Here is a 20550-nt window from a genome sequence, read left to right as displayed (position 1 = left end):
AAAACAGGATGCTACATTTAATCCCAAGAAGCAATTTCGAAATTTATTGATCAAGACGCTTTAGCCGCTTTTATTGCAGGACTAAGAGCGCCCTATCAAGGATATTCACAAGCATCGGGTCCAAGCGATCTCGAAGGTGCTTACGCATTCCTGTGTAAATATTTAGACCACTTGTTTCGAACGGTGTCTATCAAATTTATGTTCAAGCAGTCTTTAATAAAATTGAAGGGCGCACAAAAGATATACTTTGCCTTGCCGGAAATCCTTCAACATTTGATGAAGTTAAGACCATTTTGACTGAAGCTCTTGGCGACCGTCAAGAACTATCAACTTATAAGGCCCAGTTATGGTCACATAAACAAACTCCGGAAATGAGTATAAAAAAATATTATGCTAAAACCAAAGAAATTGTACAGAACATCAAAACAATTTCAAAACAGGATGCTACATTTAATGAACATTGGGAAGCAATTTCGAAATTTATTGATCAAGACGCTTTAGCCGCTTTTATTGCAGGACTAAGAGCGCCCTATCAAGGATATGCACAAGCATCGGGTCCAAGCGATCTCGAAGGTGCTTACGCATTCCTGTGTAAATTCCAGGCAACAGAGAAAATAGCTAGAACTCAGAATTCTTTCTAGTTCTTACGGATTAGGTGGTGTTCTAGCCCATGAAGTTAATGAGATAGAAAACCCCATATGCTTCACATCATTTTCACTAAACTCTGCTCAAAAGCGTTACCCTATCCTTCATTTAAATGCATTAGCATTAGAAAGATTAAGAAATTCCACAAATTTCTTTCTGACCAAAAGTTTAACGTATACACCGACAGGGCCTGACAATTTCACTTCAATTAGCACATCGTCACTCAATAATGTGTCTATCGCTTCTCAGAACAGAACCAGAACCATGCAGGTATATATAGTTATAGTATAAACATCGTATAGTATGATTATCGCACCGGAATCCAGCCTGTAACATAAACACATATCATCGTATCCAGCCAGCAACGAGCGCGATCAGCATATTTACAATCGGCATAAACAACCGTTGAACGTGAACGTTCATGATCACGCCACGCGGACGAAATCAGCCGAGTAAGCAGTTCTACATATTAAATAGGCCCCGGACACCATTCTGGAGGAGAGTTGTGTTCTAATCTTGTAAGGAAAAGTCGGGTTTTTGTATTCGTTAGAGTTAAGTTGAACAGAATAAAGTGTTTTTTTTAAGAACTATTAGTGAATGATCCTTTAATTGGCGCAGCCGGTGCGGTGTAAAGGCGTAAAATAATAAATTACGACCAAAGTGAGACCGGAAGTAGCAGTTTCAAGGAATTGACGAAACCATCCGATGCAACTTGGAAAGTTAATCGGAGTTGTGATCACACCGCGCGACACTAGCCTGAGGACCGCTAGCACACCACGACGAAGCAAGGGTGAGTAATTCAATTTTTCTTTTCGTGTGTTCTAAGAGAGCGCGTTGAATAATTGAATCGCTCAAGTGCAAGTGAAACCGTTCTAAGAGAAGTTTCTTTGTCAGCAAAGTAGAAGCAGTTCTAAGAGAGGCTTCACTTTGTCGAAGTTATAAAAGTTCTAAGAGAGTTTATAACTTCTTGACTTTTACGAGTTCTAAGAGAACGTGAGGTCAACAAAACAATAATTCTTATATCTCCAGTTATCCTGATGTGCTCATATGCCGAAGGATAAATTTTGGAGGCAAACTAGACGCAGCTTTTGGAACAAAGATTCAAGCTCGTCGGAAAACTCATTATCGTCTCTCGATTCTGGTGAATATTCACACATTCCCATTGAACGAAGTAAGATAGACGAATTAACCAAAGCACTTCAACAAAAAGTGTCTGTGGAAAACGATCCAAATCAAAACGAAATGGAAGCACTAACTGCGCAAATGCAGCAAATTGCACAGCAACTTGCTGATATAAGCAGACGACAAACAGAGCAAGAAGCTAATTTTAATCAAATGCAATTTCATTACCAACCAGATGTAGAACATAATGTGAATAATATCGTTGGTGATATTCAAACTTTATCAAGAATTCCAGATCCAATTAAAGGAATTTCAAATTTCGACGGAAACAGAAAACAACTAAATGCTTGGATTAATACAGCTGAGACCACTTTACAAATATTTAGACCACTTGTTTCGAACGGTGTCTATCAAATTTATGTTCAAGCAGTCTTTAATAAAATTGAAGGTCGCGCAAAAGATATACTATGCCTTGCAGGAAATCCTTCAACATTTGATGAAGTTAAGACCATTTTGACTGAAGCTCTTGGCGACCGTCAAGAACTATCAACTTATAAAGCACAGTTATGGTCACATAAACAAATTTCGGAAATGAGTATAAAAAAATATGCTAAAACCAAAGAAATTGTACAGAACATCAAAACAATTTCAAAACAGGATGCTACATTTAATGAACATTGGGAAGCAATTTCGAAATTTATTGATCAAGACGCTTTAGCCGCTTTTATTGCAGGACTAAGAGCGCCCTATCAAGGATATGCACAAGCATCGGGTCCAAGCGATCTCGAAGGTGCTTACGCATTCCTGTGTAAATTCCAGGCAACAGAGAAAATAGCTAGAACTCAGAATAATTTTGAAACCCTAACGCCAATCCCTATCGAAAATAATAACAAAATTTCAAAAACAGAAATAAATGATTTGATTAGAACTAACCACCTTCTACCATCAGAAAAACAGGAAGTAGGTTATATCTGTGGTATAACCGCAAGGGTGACGTAGGACTATCGTTGATTCAGTGATCATTTGTTTGTAGTTGCATTTGAATCAATTCTGAATGAATGAATAAATGAATATTTGGGGGACTTCGAAAACGAGAGCGTTACGTATAATGCATAATACATTGCTTGTATTGTGATATGATTTGTATTACATTTCCAATAGACAAAATATCTGCTGCATCAAATTAGTCTACATTATTTTTGCGTTCGCTCATCCTTTCTCAGAACACCCATTTCTCTTTTGAGAAATTGTTGGGTAAACATCCCGAAAGACACTTGATTTAAAAATCACAAAAGCAAATGTATTTGGTCGCAGTGTTATATGGTTAGAAAACATAAGGTCAGGTCAGGTCAGGTCAGGTCAGGTCAGGTCAGGTCAGGTCAGGTCAGGTCAGGTCAGGTCAGGTCAGGTCAGGTCAGGTCAGGTCAGGTCAGGTCAGGTCAGGTCAGGTCAGGTCAGGTCAGGTCAGGTCAGGTCAGGTCAGGTCAGGTCAGGTCAGGTCAGGTCAGGTCAGGTCAGGTCAGGTCAGGTCAGGTCAGGTCAGGTCAGGTCAGGTCAGGTCAGGTCAGGTCAGGTCAGGTCAGGTCAGGTCAGGTCAGGTCAGGTCAGGTCAGGTCAGGTCAGGTCAGGTCAGGTCAGGTCAGGTCAGGTCAGGTCAGGTCAGGTCAGGTCAGGTCAGGTCAGGTCAGGTCAGGTCAGGTCAGGTCAGGTCGGGTCAGGTCAGGTCAGGTCAGGTCAGGTCAGGTCAGGTCAGGTCAGGTCAGGTCAGGTCAGGTCAGGTCAGGTCAGGTCAGGTCAGGTCAGGTCAGGTCAGGTCAGGTCAGGTCAGGTCAGGTCAGGTCAGGTCAGGTCAGGTCAGGTCAGGTCAGGTCAGGTCAGGTCAGGTCAGGTAAGGATCAGGACTGAGTGGATTTCCGAGCGGTGCTCGCTTATATACCGATTGGTGATTTCAATAGCCTGTTTTGAAAGCAATTTTAAGGCAATTGAAACAAGTTTTTGGATGAAAAAGTAACAAGTATATACCGCGTACACATTTTATCTTTCGAATGAAGTGTTTATCATACCATTTCGGTCAGTTGTTTAAGAGCTATTGACGCTCAAAATCTCGGTCTCCGGCGTAACGCTTTCGTTTTCGAAACTTTGATTTTACACCCCGGTATAGAAATGAAAGACGTAGTCCTACGTCAAAATTAATTGATGTTATTTACAAAAACCAAGGAGTACTATTAAAAAAAAGGGGAAAAACTTTCATGTACAACGGTCAGAAAACATGAGATTCACACCACCAATGACACTCCAGTATACACTAAAAGTTATAGATATCCACACCATTCGTCATAGACTATAGAAAGATTAATGAAAAAACTATTGGCGATAAATTCCCCATGCCACAGATTGAAGATATTCTAGACAATCTTGGAAAATCAGTTTATTTTTCAACACTTGACCTTAAATCAGGGTTCCATCAAATTGAAATGGATCCCAAACAAGCAAAAACCGCTTTTTCGACAGACCAAGGACACTTTGAATTTACAAGGATGCCGTTCGGATTAAAAAATGCCCCCGGAACCTTACAACGTGCTATGAATAATATTCTTGGAGAATTAATTGGGAAAATTTGTCTGGACAATCACATGGAAAATCTGCAACGTGTTTTGATACGTTTAACCAATTTTAACTTTAAAATCCAGTTAGACAAATGCGAATTTTTAAAAAGAGAAACAGAATTTTTAGGGCACATTGTCTCTGGTGATGGTGTTAAACCAAATCCGGATAAAATTGAAAAAATACTTACATGGCCTCTACCAAAGACTCAAACTGAAATAAAACAATTTCTTGGTCTAATAGGATATTACAGGAGATTCATAAAAGACTTTTCCCGCATTGCAAGACCTGTGACAAAATATTTGAAAAAGGATATAAGCCTCGATACCCAGGACCCATCTTATCAAAAAGCATTCGATACATTAAAAGAAGTGATAAGAACAGATCAAATATTAGCTTATCTACAACTCGATCAACCTCACATTTTAACAACGGATGCATCAAACTATGCATTAGGGGCAGTACTTTCACAAATTCAAAATAGTCTCGAAAGACCAATAGCCTTCGCATCAAGAACTCTTAACGAAGCCGAAAGCAGATATGCTACCAATAAGAAAGAAGCCTTAGCAATAATATGGGCAACTCTACACGAACTGATGATTGCGCCGGCTAGTGACCATTCTATCCTGGATTCCTCGAGTCGAGAAAGACGCACCACGCTAGATATGGGGTGCAGACTAGGGAGCGTTGCTGATTAATGGTCAGCTGCATCCCAATAGGAAGTAGCCCGTGTCGGGCACACGTACAGAGCATCGAAGACTGCAACATAACAATTATGAGAACACTTGTAATACTAACCTCGAGTCAACCGCGAGTAATCGATTACATATTACTAACATAGTTGTAAGACAAAAGTTGTCAAAATATTGGACTCCCGGCCCCGTCAGGCTAACGCCACATGTGCCTTAAAAAAAAATATATTTTGGGAAAAAAAATAATATGGGCAGTAAATAAATTCAAACCTTATTTGTATGGCTCCAAATTTACACTGGTTACAGATCACAAACCATTAATATTCATAAAATCTTCGGAGAAAAATTCTAAAATTCTTCGTTGGCGTTTGGATCTTGAAAATTAAGATTATGAGGTAAAATACAAAGAAGGGAAAGCAAACGTAGTTGCTGATGCCCTCAGCAGAAGACCTTTGGAAATAAAATGTAATGAAATCAATAATAACAGTATTTCTCATTTTTCAGGCACAGATGAAGAAGTGACAGAATCTTTAGCCAATAATCCTCCCATGTCGGAAGCCCAAGATGATCCAGTTGCATCACTTTCCACGGATTCCCAGACAGTCCATTCAGCGGAAGAATCTGACGATTATTTCATTCATTTTTCAGAACGACCAATCAATTATTTCAGAAATCAATTTATCTTCAAAATCTCTAATGTTGACACAAATATTCAAGAAACGCTTTTCCAAAAATTCAATCGGATGATAATTTGCAAACCTAATTTCGATAAAGATACAATCACTCATTACTTAAAAAATTTTCATACGGAAAACAAACATACGGAAAACAAACAGCAATAATGGCCCCTGAGAGTTTGCTTCAAACTATTCAAGAAACATTCAAAGAAAATTTTGGATTGAAAGGACATTTTGTGCTCACATATAATATGGTGGAAGATGTTCAAAATGAAAACCGACAAAATTTATTAATAGTTCAAGAACATACACGAGCCCATCGCGAAATCTCAGAAGTTGAAGCTAAACTAAAAAGAAGCTATTTTTTCCCTAATATGCATAACCAAATTAAAAATTACGTTAACACGTGCGATACATGTAATATTCACAAATACGAAAGGAAACCGTACAACATAAAGCTTACTCCACGGCCAATCACAGAGAAACCGTTTGATCGTGTCCATATGGATATTTTTATAATCGACAAATTCAGTTTTTTATCATTAATAGACTCTTTCTCGAAACATCTTCAAATGATAAATTTAAAATCAAAAAATTTATGCCATGTACAACAAGCATTAAGTAAATATTTTTCATCTTTTGGAATACCAAGATTAATAATAACTGATCACGAAAACACTTTTCGATCAATACAACTTAGGAATTATTTACTTTTACTCTTTAAACTTGGATCAAACATAGAATATGCTGCCTCATCAGACTCTAACGGACAGATAGAAAGAGTACATTCTACTATAATTGAAATATTTAACACAAACAAAGATAAGTTCAAAGGCATGAATGTGAGATCAATAATTAAATTACCAACTGATTTGTATAACGACACAATACACTCATCTACATCATTCTCTCCAAACGAATTAATTTTCAATCAAAGCAATATTGTAAACCCTGGTGAAATAATAGGGAATGCTCAAAAACTCTTTTTCGAAGCGAAATTAAAAATGAAAAACTCTCAAAAGCAACAAACAAATAGAAATGTATTACGAGAAACACCACCTGAAATTGAAGAATACCAAAATGTGTTTGTTAGACCTAATATAAGAACGAAGACACAACCTAGAGCTGTTAAAACTAGTGCTCATAATGTAACAGACAAAACAATTTAATCAAAAGACATAAAAATAAGATAAAACGATTGAAAAAAATCATAAGGCATTAGTAACATACTAACATTTGGTTTCATACTCTCTTTGTTGTTTCAGATGAAACTTATTTCAATAATAACTGCGCTTGCTATAATAGGAATTTATTGTCAAGAACTTGAAATCGAAGAACTGCACTACAACCCAGTATTACTAATGAAAACCGGTAATTGTAAAATACAAACCGGAAATATCAAAATGATACATAACATCAATCTCACTGATATAGAAACAACAATACATTTGTTAACCAGCAGCGCTTACAGTAAGATTGCTAATTCTAATCCACTAATAAATGTCTTAAGACACAAAGTAAAAGAATTACATACAAACTTGTATCAGATAAAACCCAACATAAACCGTAGAACTAAGCGATGGGATCAAATTGGAAGAATTTGGAGATGGATAGCCGGCAGCCCCGACGGAGACGACCTGCGCATTATCAACACTACAATGAATGAGGAATGAGGAGAATAATGAACAATTCAAAATCAACCTCCAAATGGGACAAAGAATTCAAATCCTTACCGCTACAGTTAACAAAATAGTAGAAAACTCTCACATCAACAACGTTTTTTCTGGATGAAATAGATACATTAATACTCATGATGAAGATTGACACAATCAATAAGGCTTTGCTCGATATACAAGATGCAATATTCTTCTCAAAAAACGCAAACTGTTACAAGCAATCAAAGAGATCTCATTTATTCAAGAATCTCTGAAAAACCAAGGAATCACTATCGATCTTCCTGACGAAGCACTTAATTTGGTTACTCGGAAAATTGCAGTCAGTAGTGAAAACCTGTTATACATTCTACACATCCCGCAACTTCAACAAGACGAATCAACGACGATCCGGATTTTCCCGTTGAATATTAATAATACAATAATCAAAGATGCACCCTCATTTCTGATTAAATCAAAAAACGATTTATACACTACTAATCGACCGTATGAATATGTCCATCGGAACATTCACATAAAGAAATTTTCCGATGACTGCATTGAACCCCTTATATTTGGAATTCAACCACACTGTATCATGAAAAACGAAATTATCACAAGAGCAACGCTAATATCAGAAAATTCAATTCTGATATCAAACGCAAATAAACAAAATCTAAAATCAACTTGCGGTCCAGATAACAGAACATTAACAGGAAATTTCATCATAACATTTTCTAACTGCAGTGTAAACTTTCTCGAACAAGAGTATCTCTCCAAAGAAATAATAAGTAAACCAGAACTAATGCATGGAGCATTTCATAATCTCATAATCAATTCCGATTTAATTAAAGATTATAATGTAGAAATAATCCACAATAACACCATAGACAACAGGAAGAGGATTCAACATGTTTATCTAAAACAATATAGCCACGATTTGTGGAACTGGAGTCTATTTGGAGGAATATCAGCATCAACAATCATCATGATAGTAACTATTTTCCTTGTCATTCAACATCATGAGAAAATAATCAGAAAAATAACAAAACGACGAAAATCGAAAGACAGAATCCATCAAGTACACACCAAAGCAAATGCCGAGGACGTCATTTTTTCACCCCCCGGAGGAGTTATAGTATAAACATCGTATAGTATGATTATCGCACCGGAATCCAGCCTGTAACATAAACACATATCATCGTATCCAGCCAGCAACGAGCGCGATCAGCATATTTACAATCGGCATAAACAACCGTTGAACGTGAACGTTCATGATCACGCCACGCGGACGAAATCAGCCGAGTAAGCAGTTCTACATATTAAATAGGCCCCGGACATCATTCTGGAGGAGAGTTGTGTTCTAATCTTGTAAGGAAAAGTCGGGTTTTTGTATTCGTTAGAGTTAAGTTGTACAGAATAAAGTGTTTTTTAAGAACTATTAGTGAATGATCCTTTAATTATATCTATTCTCTTTTCACGCACAATAAGAAAAATATCTCGTCTCTTTCGTACATATTCCTTTCATTTCACGTTGATTCTTTTCATTCTGCAAACAAAAGCGACGTTAGAAATCGTCACTTGGAAATTAATTTGAAGCATCCATGTTTTCTGGCAGTTTGTATAGAAATGAATGTTTCCTTGTTGCATTCGAAACTTATTCACTGAAACTAATGAAAACGGTGCAGTGAGGGTTGTGTAGTATGCCTGCAGGAGTAATTATTTACCGGCGCTAGTTGTCAGTGTGAAATTAGTGATGAAACGGATAGTAGTTTGGTCGGATACTGGATACCGGTCTGCTTCGAGTCCGGATAGCCGAGTTTTCGACAGCCCGATGTTTGTGTTTGTGCACGTGTATTTGTGTGGGTGTTTGTGTATGTTCGCGCGTTTTTTGGGTGTTCGTGTGCGCGTGTGTACGTGCGTTTGTGCGTGTTTTTTTCTTGCTTGTGTGCAGGTGTGCGTACGTGTGCACGTATTTGTGCGTATTTGTGTGCGTGTGTGAACGTGTGTGCTTGATTCTTTCCATGCGTGCGTCTGTGCGTGTGCACGTTTGTGCGCGTGTATGTGCTTGTGTGTGCGCGTTTGTGCGCACCTGTGCGTTCATTTGTATGTTTGTGTGCGCTCGCGTTTTTGTGCACATGTTTGTGCATGTTTGCGCGTCTGTGTGCGTGTTTGTGCACCCAATGGTATGTGCGTGCGCGTGCTTCCGGCGTTGTGTATGCGTGTATGCGCTCGCAATTCTGCGTGGGCACGCAGAAAGCGCAGACCTAGTCGGAAATCGCGTTATTTCGAGCAAATCGTGTAAAAAAATCGCGTAATTTCAAGCAAATCGCATTAAAAAATCGCGTAATTTTGAGCGAATAGCGTAAAAAATATCACGCAAAAAACGCATAAAAAAGAATCCAGCGTACTTGCAAATAACATGCTTCTTCGTAACATGGAATACATGTTTGATACAGGAAATATAATAAAATGAAGACAACTCAAATCGGACTATTCTTTTCACCCTTAGAGAGGGTGAAAAACTCGAGAAAGGAATAGTCCGATCTGTGCCGTCTTTCATTTTATTACATTTTCTGTAACAATCATGTTTTCCAAATAACAGAGAAACATGTTATTTACAAGTGATTGAATAATTTTGAACACGGTCCGCGACGATCCATTTTGGTAAAATAAAAGTTACGTTTGAAAGCAGCAAGCATCCTCTAACATGCGAAATGAAAATAAATATAACCCGTTCAAGCAGTTTTAATCGTCAGTGAAAGCTTCTGCTTTTATACTTGTAAGAGAACGAAAGAGGAAAGGAACGAAACAAAAGAATCAATGTTACTGTATGCGTAAAAAATATTTCGTTTCCATTCACCCCGATACACTGAAATTAATCCATCGAAAATGACTGTAGTGAAAGTGAGAGTTGTATGAAAAAAATTCAATCACATTTATTAGCTTCGAAAATAACTAGCCCTGTACACCGATCACAAACCTTTGGTAGGAATATTTGGTAAATCTGGTAGCAATTCGTTGTTTGTAACTAGACTCCAGAGGTACATCATGGAATTGTCAATCTACGACTTTGAAATTGCTTAGAGAGCATCGACACACATGGGTAACGCTGATTTTTGTTCGCGTTTTCCATGAAAGCAAACAGTTCCTAAGAGTAACATAAAGTAACATAAACAGTTTGAATTTCACGGACGCCTTTCCTTTGGATTTTGCCTTGATATCTAGAGAATCTGAAAAAGATTTTTGTTTGGCAGAAGTGATTCACCTTTCAACTCAAGGGAGTTTGCATCATTTTTGGAAAAACACGGAGTGAAGGTAATGAAGAGTCCACCGTACAATCCAAGTAGCAACGGTCAAGCTGAACGCCTTGTGAGGGTTGTCAAAGATGCTTTGAAAAAGTATTTGTTGGATCCTCAGTTGCGACAATTAGATTTGAACAGCAAAATTTTTTTTTTTCTTAATAATTATCGCGGTCAAATTGCCACTGCAGATGGAGGTCCGCCGTCACATTAAGTTTTATTTCACAAACCCAAAATACTGCTTGATTTCGTGAATCCGAAAAAGGAATACAAACAGGTATCTCCTCCTAAACAAGATCCATTTAGTAAATTAGTCGCAGGAAATCTACTTTACTACAAAAATTATAAGAAGACTGATCCTCAAAGATGGATTGAGGCGAAATTTGTTAAACAAATATCTAAGAACATTTTTCAAATTTCCCTCCACAGAACGACTATCAGGCACACCGAAATAAATTAAAACTGGTTTATTCTCAGGTCCGAAGCTCTACAGTGCTACTTCCGGAAGTCAATCGGAGGAAACGCCGTCGGACAGAGTTAGGCGATTTTCACGGCTATACGGTATCCGATGCCGAAGAGGGGCCTTTCCTGGGTTTCCCAGAGGTGATGAATGATCTGAACACAACCAGAACGAAACAACAGGAAACGAGCGATAGCCTGATCATGACCATCATGAAGTTAGACGTAAATTTGAGCATACTGAGTTTGATGATAAACAAGCGCGCAGCGCGTTAGATTTTAATTGAATTTTATGTGTAAATAATACATTCGAAAATGTAGCTAGCAAAATTTAAAAAGAATATTAGTTAAAGCTATTTTCGAATTGGAATTTTGTCATGTACTTGAGCAGGAAGAACTGTAGTGTACCGCATACTTATTGGTATTCCTAATGCGCTCGGTAAAATGAGCAATCCCATAAGCCGTTATACGAATTAACGATGAAATGTATCGGAAGATAAATAATAAATTAAGGTCATAACAATTAGTGATCTGGAAGCTAACGCGTATATTTATTCTATAAATATACATTCAAACTCCGAAGTATATCGTGAAGTGTGAAAACATAAAAACCATATAGCCCCCGAACCTGACATTAAGCGTGTGAAAATCGATTACTAGAGTTTTTCGCCAACAAAGACCAAGACTTCTATCTTCTTCTTTCTTTGTTTTTAAGAGGCTTTAAACTTTGCAGTTCATTCGCCTCCCAAGACTTCTATGAGAAAGGCATTATGAGGCTTCAAAACGGGAACAAATTCTACAACAATCGATTGTGTTCAAGAGCCTGCCGTTGCACAAAAACTATGAATTGCATTCAATATTACAAGTGATATAGCGTTGAGCAAGAGATGTTCTTTCAGGAACGTATAACCGTTTAAGAAAAGTGAGAAGAGAAAAAAAGCATGTGAAACCAGAAAATAAGAACACTTTTAGCCATTGCCGCATCTCCCCAATAATGGAATCTTAATCAAATAGTAATCTATGAAACGAAAAAGTATCCATATCAATACTTGCCTGATGCAGTTCTGTTAAATCGTTTAGTTGTTCCTCCAAACGCTCGGTACGATAGCGTTCCGTTTCCAGTGAAATAACCATTTCAGTGACGTCTTTTGGTAGAATCTGGAAAAAATGTATACGATCAATGATTTAAAAAATAATAATAATATTCAGTTAAAAACAAAAGAAAGAAAGAAATTTACTTTATTCATTTGAACAAAGAACACAAAATCGAATGTTGATTCATAATCTGAGAATCCGTACGCGTACTACGTGGCGACATTGACTGTCTTCAATTTTGAAGAATGTTCTTCTATACGTCCATACTAATTTCGTAAATGTTTGAAAATGGAGACTTTATCGTATTAGCTGGAATATCGGGAAGATCCTCTATTGAAGGTATTCATTAAAATTCTAGAAGATAATTAAGTAAGCTGAGAAAGACCCCCCCCCTACAATGAGACGACTCCATAATGGCTTGTCAAGCAAAAAAAGGATAAAAAACATGACATTTACATATGTAATTCGGATTTGTTTTTATTTGGGGCCGTCCATAAAGCACGTTTTCACTTTTTTGTGGTTATATGACACCCTCTTCTACGCAGTATTTTTTACATATTTTTCTATATAATTTTATGATCTTTGAGCACAAGCAAACTCCCTGGACATTGAAAAAGATCACATAGTTTATGAACGACCCCTCAAATCAAACAAATTCAGCTAAAAATATTAAATATTTTTTAGATTAGAAATTATACAGTTAACCCTTTCAATACGAAGCACTGCGCCGAAAAGTATGTACATCGCGCTGGTGGGATCGATGTGCAGTATGACTTTCATGTCATCTAAAGACGACGCTTGTACACACAGCTCATCGCGCGGATGTCGTCTATAGACGACACTCGTACACACAGGTCATCGCGCGGATGTCGTCTATAAACGACGCTCGTAACGAAAGGGTTAACGGAAAAAAAATAACAAATCAAAACAATTATCTTCTTCTTTTTCTTGATAACTGCTATAAGATTAATAACCGTTTCCTGATTCAACAATTATGTCCTTCAACAGAAATATTAATTCATCTAGAAGTTTTTTACAGTTACTTTTCTACTTTTCAAAATTTGTGTTTACTATTGGATCTTTGGAGGTGAGAAAATGATTGACTACCACGATTAGTATTTTCTCGGCCATTTTTATGAGTGAAAATTGGAATTCATTATACTTATCAGCAGGAAAAATCTGTTTCACTACTGTTTTCATTTCGTCTTGTGATTTTCAATACTTAATTGTTTCATAGATTGGTTGTCTTTCTAGCCCAGTTCTTTTGGTTAAAAGAAGATATTAAAATACATGTATCAAATCATAAATGAACAACTTACTCGACGTTGATTTGTGTGGTACCGCTGAATTCCTTAATAAAACTCAACGAAATTATGAATTTGTTTTTATAAATAAAACTGACAATAACAGTCGATTTTTTTAATGTTTTCCGATTTTCACATTTTTATCGTGTAAATTATATCTTACCGACATAATGTTGGTGTGATATTATGAACTTATCATCCGCGAACGAGTTATTTGCGGAGTTAAGTTGAATCTGTGCTCTAGAGTCGCGAAATCTCTTATTTAGTGGATTCAAATCTGCACTGTTATAAGCGAACGACTCTGCCATTATTTTTCTCGAGGATAAAAGTTCTCGTTTATACTCTCCTCGCCTGTTTGCAATTTTGAGCTTGAGCTTGAGCTTGGGTTGACTGTACAATTCGTAGTTGCTCTCTGTGATTGACCTGGACCTGTGTAGCATACGCATTAGTCATCCGACTACCATTAGACTTCATTGGACTTTTGACGTTCATATAATTTCTGTACGAAACCTAGGCACCCCATACAACGAAATCAGTTCATTTCCTAGATATGCGCTTACTAACATTTTTCTGATTCAATCGATACACTGATTAAGGCGGAACAATGACTGTGAGTCATGTTGATTATTTTCAAGCATCATTTCAAACCTGACGCATAATTTCAGCGCAGCGCGCAGCATAATAAACTGACCTACTTTATAACCATACGCGATTGTGATAAACTGACCCACTTTACGACCGTGCGCGTATACTCGAATAAACACAACAGCGCGCGTCAAACAAACCAAACTTCTATGTTATGTTTATGTTCATTTCCTTTACTAACATAAGATAACAATGTAACACAACTGACAATGTAAACCACAAGAATTGATAAATTTTTGTGATTTCAATAAACAGAGTTACTCAGTTGAGTTCTGAACATAGACACGGAATGTCTAATTCCTGATGACAATCCTCGCGTGGCAAACCGATGCCTTTTTGCCGACCGTGAACACTCTGCCTGACGGAACAGGCAGGGCGGAACCGTAGTATTAACACAGTTAAACACAGTGACATAACCGTAGTGCGAATCAACCACAATCAATTAAGTGACACAGAGTGGAGAAACAACGGATGGAAAAGCTCATTTGGGCGACCCACAACGGCTGCAGTCGTGTGTTGAGAAGTTCGGTATATAGGTTAATCCCAGGAAAAAAGTGTAAACAGCTATGTTTGCCTGAATGCTTACTTAGAAGAAAGCATAGTGAAGGATAGAGTCAGCAGTGCCTTCTGAACACATCATATAACATACGCGAAAAGTGTGAAAATGTGAGCGAATTTCACTGGCACTGAAACAGTTAACTTTTACCCAAATCAAATGTGAAACGTGAAAATCGAAGTGAACTTTCCGGTGTTACAAAAAACAAAAACATCATAATGTTGCGCGAAATAAGTGTTAACTTACGCTGATGACGCTACTGTTAGTTAAAGCGAATAGAGATGCGAAATAATGTCGAACATGTTGGGTTTCAATCGTGTGAAGTGAAAGGCAGGTTGCATTGTCATAAATGATTTAAAACGAACGAAACACATGAAAAAGAGAGTTTATTAGATAGGTTTATTAGAAATTCAAAACAAAACATTTTTTTAAATAGGAATTATTTAACGTCTCTCGAACGGGCTCAAGTAGCAAATTTTTTTCCCCCTTTCGGAAAATATAACGAAAGATGGACAACGCAGAAAATCAAAAATTGTTAAAAGAAGTGGAACAAAAAAAAGGTACAGGACCTTTTGCCCCACTGAAGCAAGACGATTTCTCGAAAACATTAGAGGTGATAATAGAAAGAATTAAACAACTACCAGAGGATGACCCATTAACATGGTATGTAAATAAAAGTTATTGAGAGAATATATTTAAACCAATGTGCCACGAAAAATGAGCTTCTTCAATTAAAAAAAAAACAAAATACGGGGGATCCCCAAGTAAATATAACCACCTGGAACACCAAGCTGATTTACATGAGAACCAGCAATGGTTGCTTTGTATAATTTTAGCAGTAGTAGTAGTATTGGCATTTGCCAAGTTATATAAAGCATACAGAGCGTGTGCTAAAAACGAAGCGTACGAGCGGCACGTTCGGTAGCTGCGATACAAAATGTATAAAAACTATTTTTTATAAAATAAAACACAAAATTACGTTGCAGACAAATTGTTATTATTAATGAAAAGAAATCTGACAAATGAATGGATGAACTAAGAAATTGAAGGAATCAATGTGACTTAAGGAAGAAGTCGAAAGATCGAATTTACAATCGATCAAATACACAGAAAAAATTTAGAGAGACAAAAGCGGCTCATGACCGCATAATTAATATTCTTGCAGTATTGGAAGATGATATCTTCCAAGTTTAAATTGAAAACCATCGCAAAACCAGCAATTCTAGTGAAGCGATTAACAAGAAAAATATACCCGAAAAAGTCGAATCAAATATAACCGAAGAGGTAATTACACCCAAAAAGTTTGAGCTAAATATAACAGAAAAGGCCGGAAGCATTAACACAATAGAAATTATAAAAACAGTCAGTGCATGATGCTATCATATGATGGATCAGCCGATAAACAAGAGAGTGTCCAAGACGCTCTCGACGTAATTGAAACATTAATAACAGATTCCAATAGAGCTACTGTTATCAACGTAATACTAACTAAATTCACGGGAAGAGCGAGAAATGCGTTCGCTCAAAAACCTGAGACCGTTGAAATAATAAATACAAAACTAAAACAAATCGTTACTCCGATGCCACCGGAGACAATTTTAGCAAAATTATCGTTGTGTAAACAAAAAACCGACGTAGCATCATTTACTAGTGAAATAGAAATGCTTGCATCCCAACATGAAACAGCATATATATCCAAGAAAATACCAAATGAGGTAGCTAAATAACTAACAACAAAAGAAGCCGTAAAACATATGGCTTCAGATCTGAAAAACAGCTAAACAGCACTTATATTGAGAGCTGGTACATTCAATCAGCTAACTGGTGATATTAATAAAGTATTGGAAGTTGATTCCGTAAACAAGCCAAGCGTGCTCCTCACGCGGGCTCGGCAAAATAATCAAACTAGGTCACCAAGAATTGACGAACAATGGAGAAGCAGAAACGGGAATAATCGATTAGATAATCGTCAACCCAATAATCGCTTCAGTAACAGAAGTGCTAATCAGGCTCGCGGCGATACCAATTCGATCGCCCCGACTACCGAAGAAATCAAAATCAGCAATATGATGGGTACGGTCAACGTAGCAACCGCTACAACGAACACAATAACAGAAATGTAAACTATTTCAATGCAAATCGTGGACCGAGAAATGTTTATACAACGGAAAACCACGAAAACCCACTGGCCGCTCCCCATGCCAGTTGTGTCTCGCAAAACAACAACAGAGGGGAACCACAACAACCGAATCATGGTCAAGTGCAGCAAAGTCAACACCTGATCAGATGTTGAATGTATATAATTGCAATATAAATTACTCAAGTTTGTCACAGTAAGACTAGAAATGTGCGAGAAACCTGTCATATTAATTGTTGACACAGGTGCAGACATTTCAATGATTAAATAAAATACAATGAGACCAAATGTAAATATTTTAACCAACCAAAATTGTATAATGAAAAGAGTTACTGATGGAAAACTAAAAACCATTGGTTGTACATACACTAATATAATATTAAATAATTTTGAAATAGCGCATAAATTTCAAGCGGTTACAAGAGAATTACCAATTTTCACAGATGGAATCCTTGGTCGTGATTTTTTAATAAACTATGAATGTAATATTAGGCTGTTAAAAAAGTCCTGCGGTAATTCCGCGAGGTGTCGTTGTAAGCGCGTAGTTCTAGTTGTATTCATTGTATCGAGTCGTAATATATAGTCCTTGACAGTGTTAAGTCGTTCGTGAGTTATAGTGTCGCAAATATGGAGCAAAATAAAGAGAAAATCCGACATATTTTACAGTACTACTATGACAAAGGCAAAAATGCATCTCAAGCTGCCAATAAAATTTGTGCAGTTTATGGACCCGATACAGTTTCCATTTCCACCGCACAACGATGGTTTCAACGTTTTCGTTCTGGTGTAGAGGTCGTCGAAGATGCGCCACGCTCCGGAAGGCCTGTCGTCGAAAATTGCGACAAAATCGCTGAATTAGCCGAGAAAGACCGGTATAGTAGCAGCCGTAGCATCGGCCAAGAGCTGAAGGTAGCACTCATGAAGAAGAGGCCATCTTTGATAAACAGACGCCGCATTGTCTTCCATCAGGACAACGCCAGGCCACACACTTCTTTGGTGACGCGCCAGAAGCTCCGGGAGCTCGGATGGGAGGTTCTTTTGCATCCGCCGTATAGTCCGGACCTTGCACCAAGTGACTACCACCTGTTTTTGTCCATGGCGAACGAGCTAGGTAGTCAGAAGTTATCCACAAAAGAGGCCTGTGGAAATTGGCTATCCGAGTTTTTTTGCCAATAAGGAAGCGAGCTTCTATGACAGGGGTATTATGAAGTTGGCATCTCGTTGGGAACAAGTCATCGAACAAAACGGCGCATATTTGACTTAAAACAGATGATTGTAACTAATTTTATGAACAAATGAAAATTCAAAAAAAATACCGCAGGACTTTTTTGACAGCCTAATATATGTTTAAAAACTTGGCTACTGTCCTCGAACTAAATTATGAAAAAATCGAAATACCTATTTAAGATAAGTACCAAGAAAATATAATAATACCACCACGGTGCCAAATAATAAAAAACATTAATTTAGTAAATATTACGGAAGATCAAGGCAGACAATCGGATATCCCCGTCCGGGATATCTTAGGTAGCCGTGATCCTGATCTTCTGCTTCATCTATACCTGTTCCTCAGAAATGCCGATGTCAACGTTTAATGATGTTTCCTTCGTTGTGTCCCCTCCTATCCAAACGATAAACTTTTACTTAGTCGCGGCAATACATACACACTCTCTTTACAGATGCACGGGCCGAAGGTTGTGCAGTCCACTGATCATTCAACAAGAGCCAAAGGTTGTACCGCTCATGACAACTCTACACGAGCTGATGATTGCGCCGGTTAATGACCATTCTATCCTGGATTCCTCGAGTCGAGAAAGACGCACCACGCTAGATATGGGGTACAGACTAGGGGGGCGTTGCTGATTAATGGTCAGCTGCATCCCAATAGGAAGAGTCCAGTGTCGGGCACACGTACAGAGCATCGAAGACTACAACATACCAATTATGAGAACACTTGTAATACTACCTCGAGCCAACCGCGAGTAATCGGTTACATATTACTAACATAGTTGTAAGACAAAAATTGTCAAAATATTGGACTCCCGGTTCCGTCAGGCTAACGCCACATGTGCCTTAATAAAATATATATTTTGGAAAAAAAAATTACGGAAGACAGCGTAATAACCAGGTAAAACCGGGAGTGTTTTATTCTAACGCATTAATAAGCAAAGATGCACAATATATTAATATTATGAATGTGAATGACAATTATGAGAAGATTTCAATCAATGATATGACATCCTATATCAGAATTTCATCTGCAAGTAAGTTTGATATGATGGAAATAAATAAGAATCCAAGCAACGAATTAATAAATTACATAAAGAAATCAAGATACAAACGGTACCGGCAGAAGCCGAAACGAAACTATTGAAACTATGTGAATCTTTTCATGATATTTTTTCGTTAGAAAACGACTCGTTAACAACTAATAATTTCTATAAACAGGAAATTCAAATGCAAGATAATAATCCTGTGTACATTAAAAATTATCGTACTCCTGAAACTCATAAAAAAGAAGTTGACAGACAAATCAAGAAAATGCTTAGTGAAAAAATTATTCAACATTCTGTATCCCCATGGTAATGGTAATGGTATTTTATAGAGACTTTAAACTTTTTCAGTTCATTCGTCTCTAGCCTTGAGAAAGGCCCTTTGAAAACACTACTCTATTTTACTCCAGCGCTACCACCTCCGCCCTCTTGCCTTGAGAAAGGCACTCGATCCCTCGCCGTCCAGCCCGTCCAGCAACGATGTTGTCCAGTCGGTGTCCACACAAAGAATGATGAGTATCCCCTATAATTCATCCATACTTTTAGTTCCGAAAAAGCAAATCACAATCACAGATCCTTCTAAATATTCAGTAATCGATATACAATATCCAATACCAACGAACGCTGATGATGTACGACGTTTTGTAGCGTTTTGTAACTACTATCGACGCTTTATACAAAATTTTGCTCAAATAGCACAACCTTTGAATAAATTATTTAGAAAGAATGTTAAGTTTAATTGGTCAAGAAGCATTCAGCACTTTGAAAAACAAACTCTTATCCCCACAAATTCTTCAATTCCCTAATTACACCAGAAATTTTATACTAATTACTGACGCATGAAAAATCCATCTTCAAAGTTAACTTGAATGAGATTGGATTTGGAAGAATTTAATTTTAAAGTTCAGTATGTAAAAGGAAAAGTAAATGTAGGAGCGGATGCGCTTTCAAGAATTAAACTAAACTCAGAAATACTGTCAGATTTATCAGTATTGAAAGTTACAACAAGAGCAGGAAGCAGAGAGAAAGAGCAACGAGTTGAGCAACAAAAAACACAAGTGATATAGAGCCTGAGCCTGAAAATATTTCAATCACTCAATATAAATGAAGTATATAACTTACCGAAGTTAAAGATTGAAAAGATTTCTATAAATAAATCGAATAACATACATACGAAATAATGAAAAAAAAATGAAACAAGGATCTTACTCGACCGTCAAGAATCCAAATGAAAAATGATGAAATAAGAAAGCCATTTGTGCCAATGAGAAGGAATGAAATAAAAGAAACCCTAGGTAAACTACTGAAGAGTATTGATGAAAAAGCAAATGATTTGAAGATTGAAAACATAGCTCTCGCGCTATCAAACCCAATTTTCCAAATTACA

The 20550-nt window shown here is 37.3% G+C and overlaps 1 protein-coding gene across 1 annotated transcript in view; it reads right to left on the bottom strand.

Moving 5' to 3' along the window:
- LOC129781616 (transmembrane and coiled-coil domains protein 2) overlaps positions 1-20550 on the bottom strand; it is a 91353-nt gene that overhangs the window by 45399 nt on the left and 25404 nt on the right. The window contains exon 5 of the mRNA XM_055789260.1: positions 12207-12311. Coding sequence (XP_055645235.1) covers positions 12207-12311 — 105 coding nt within the window. The remainder of the gene's footprint in view (positions 1-12206; positions 12312-20550) is intronic.

The sequence above is a fragment of the Toxorhynchites rutilus genome, unplaced genomic scaffold, assembly GCF_029784135.1.
Source record: "Toxorhynchites rutilus septentrionalis strain SRP unplaced genomic scaffold, ASM2978413v1 HiC_scaffold_16, whole genome shotgun sequence".
Taxonomy (NCBI): domain Eukaryota; kingdom Metazoa; phylum Arthropoda; class Insecta; order Diptera; family Culicidae; genus Toxorhynchites; species Toxorhynchites rutilus.
The sequence above is the reverse complement of the archived record's forward strand: the minus strand, read 5'-3'. Positions and strand labels throughout refer to the sequence as shown.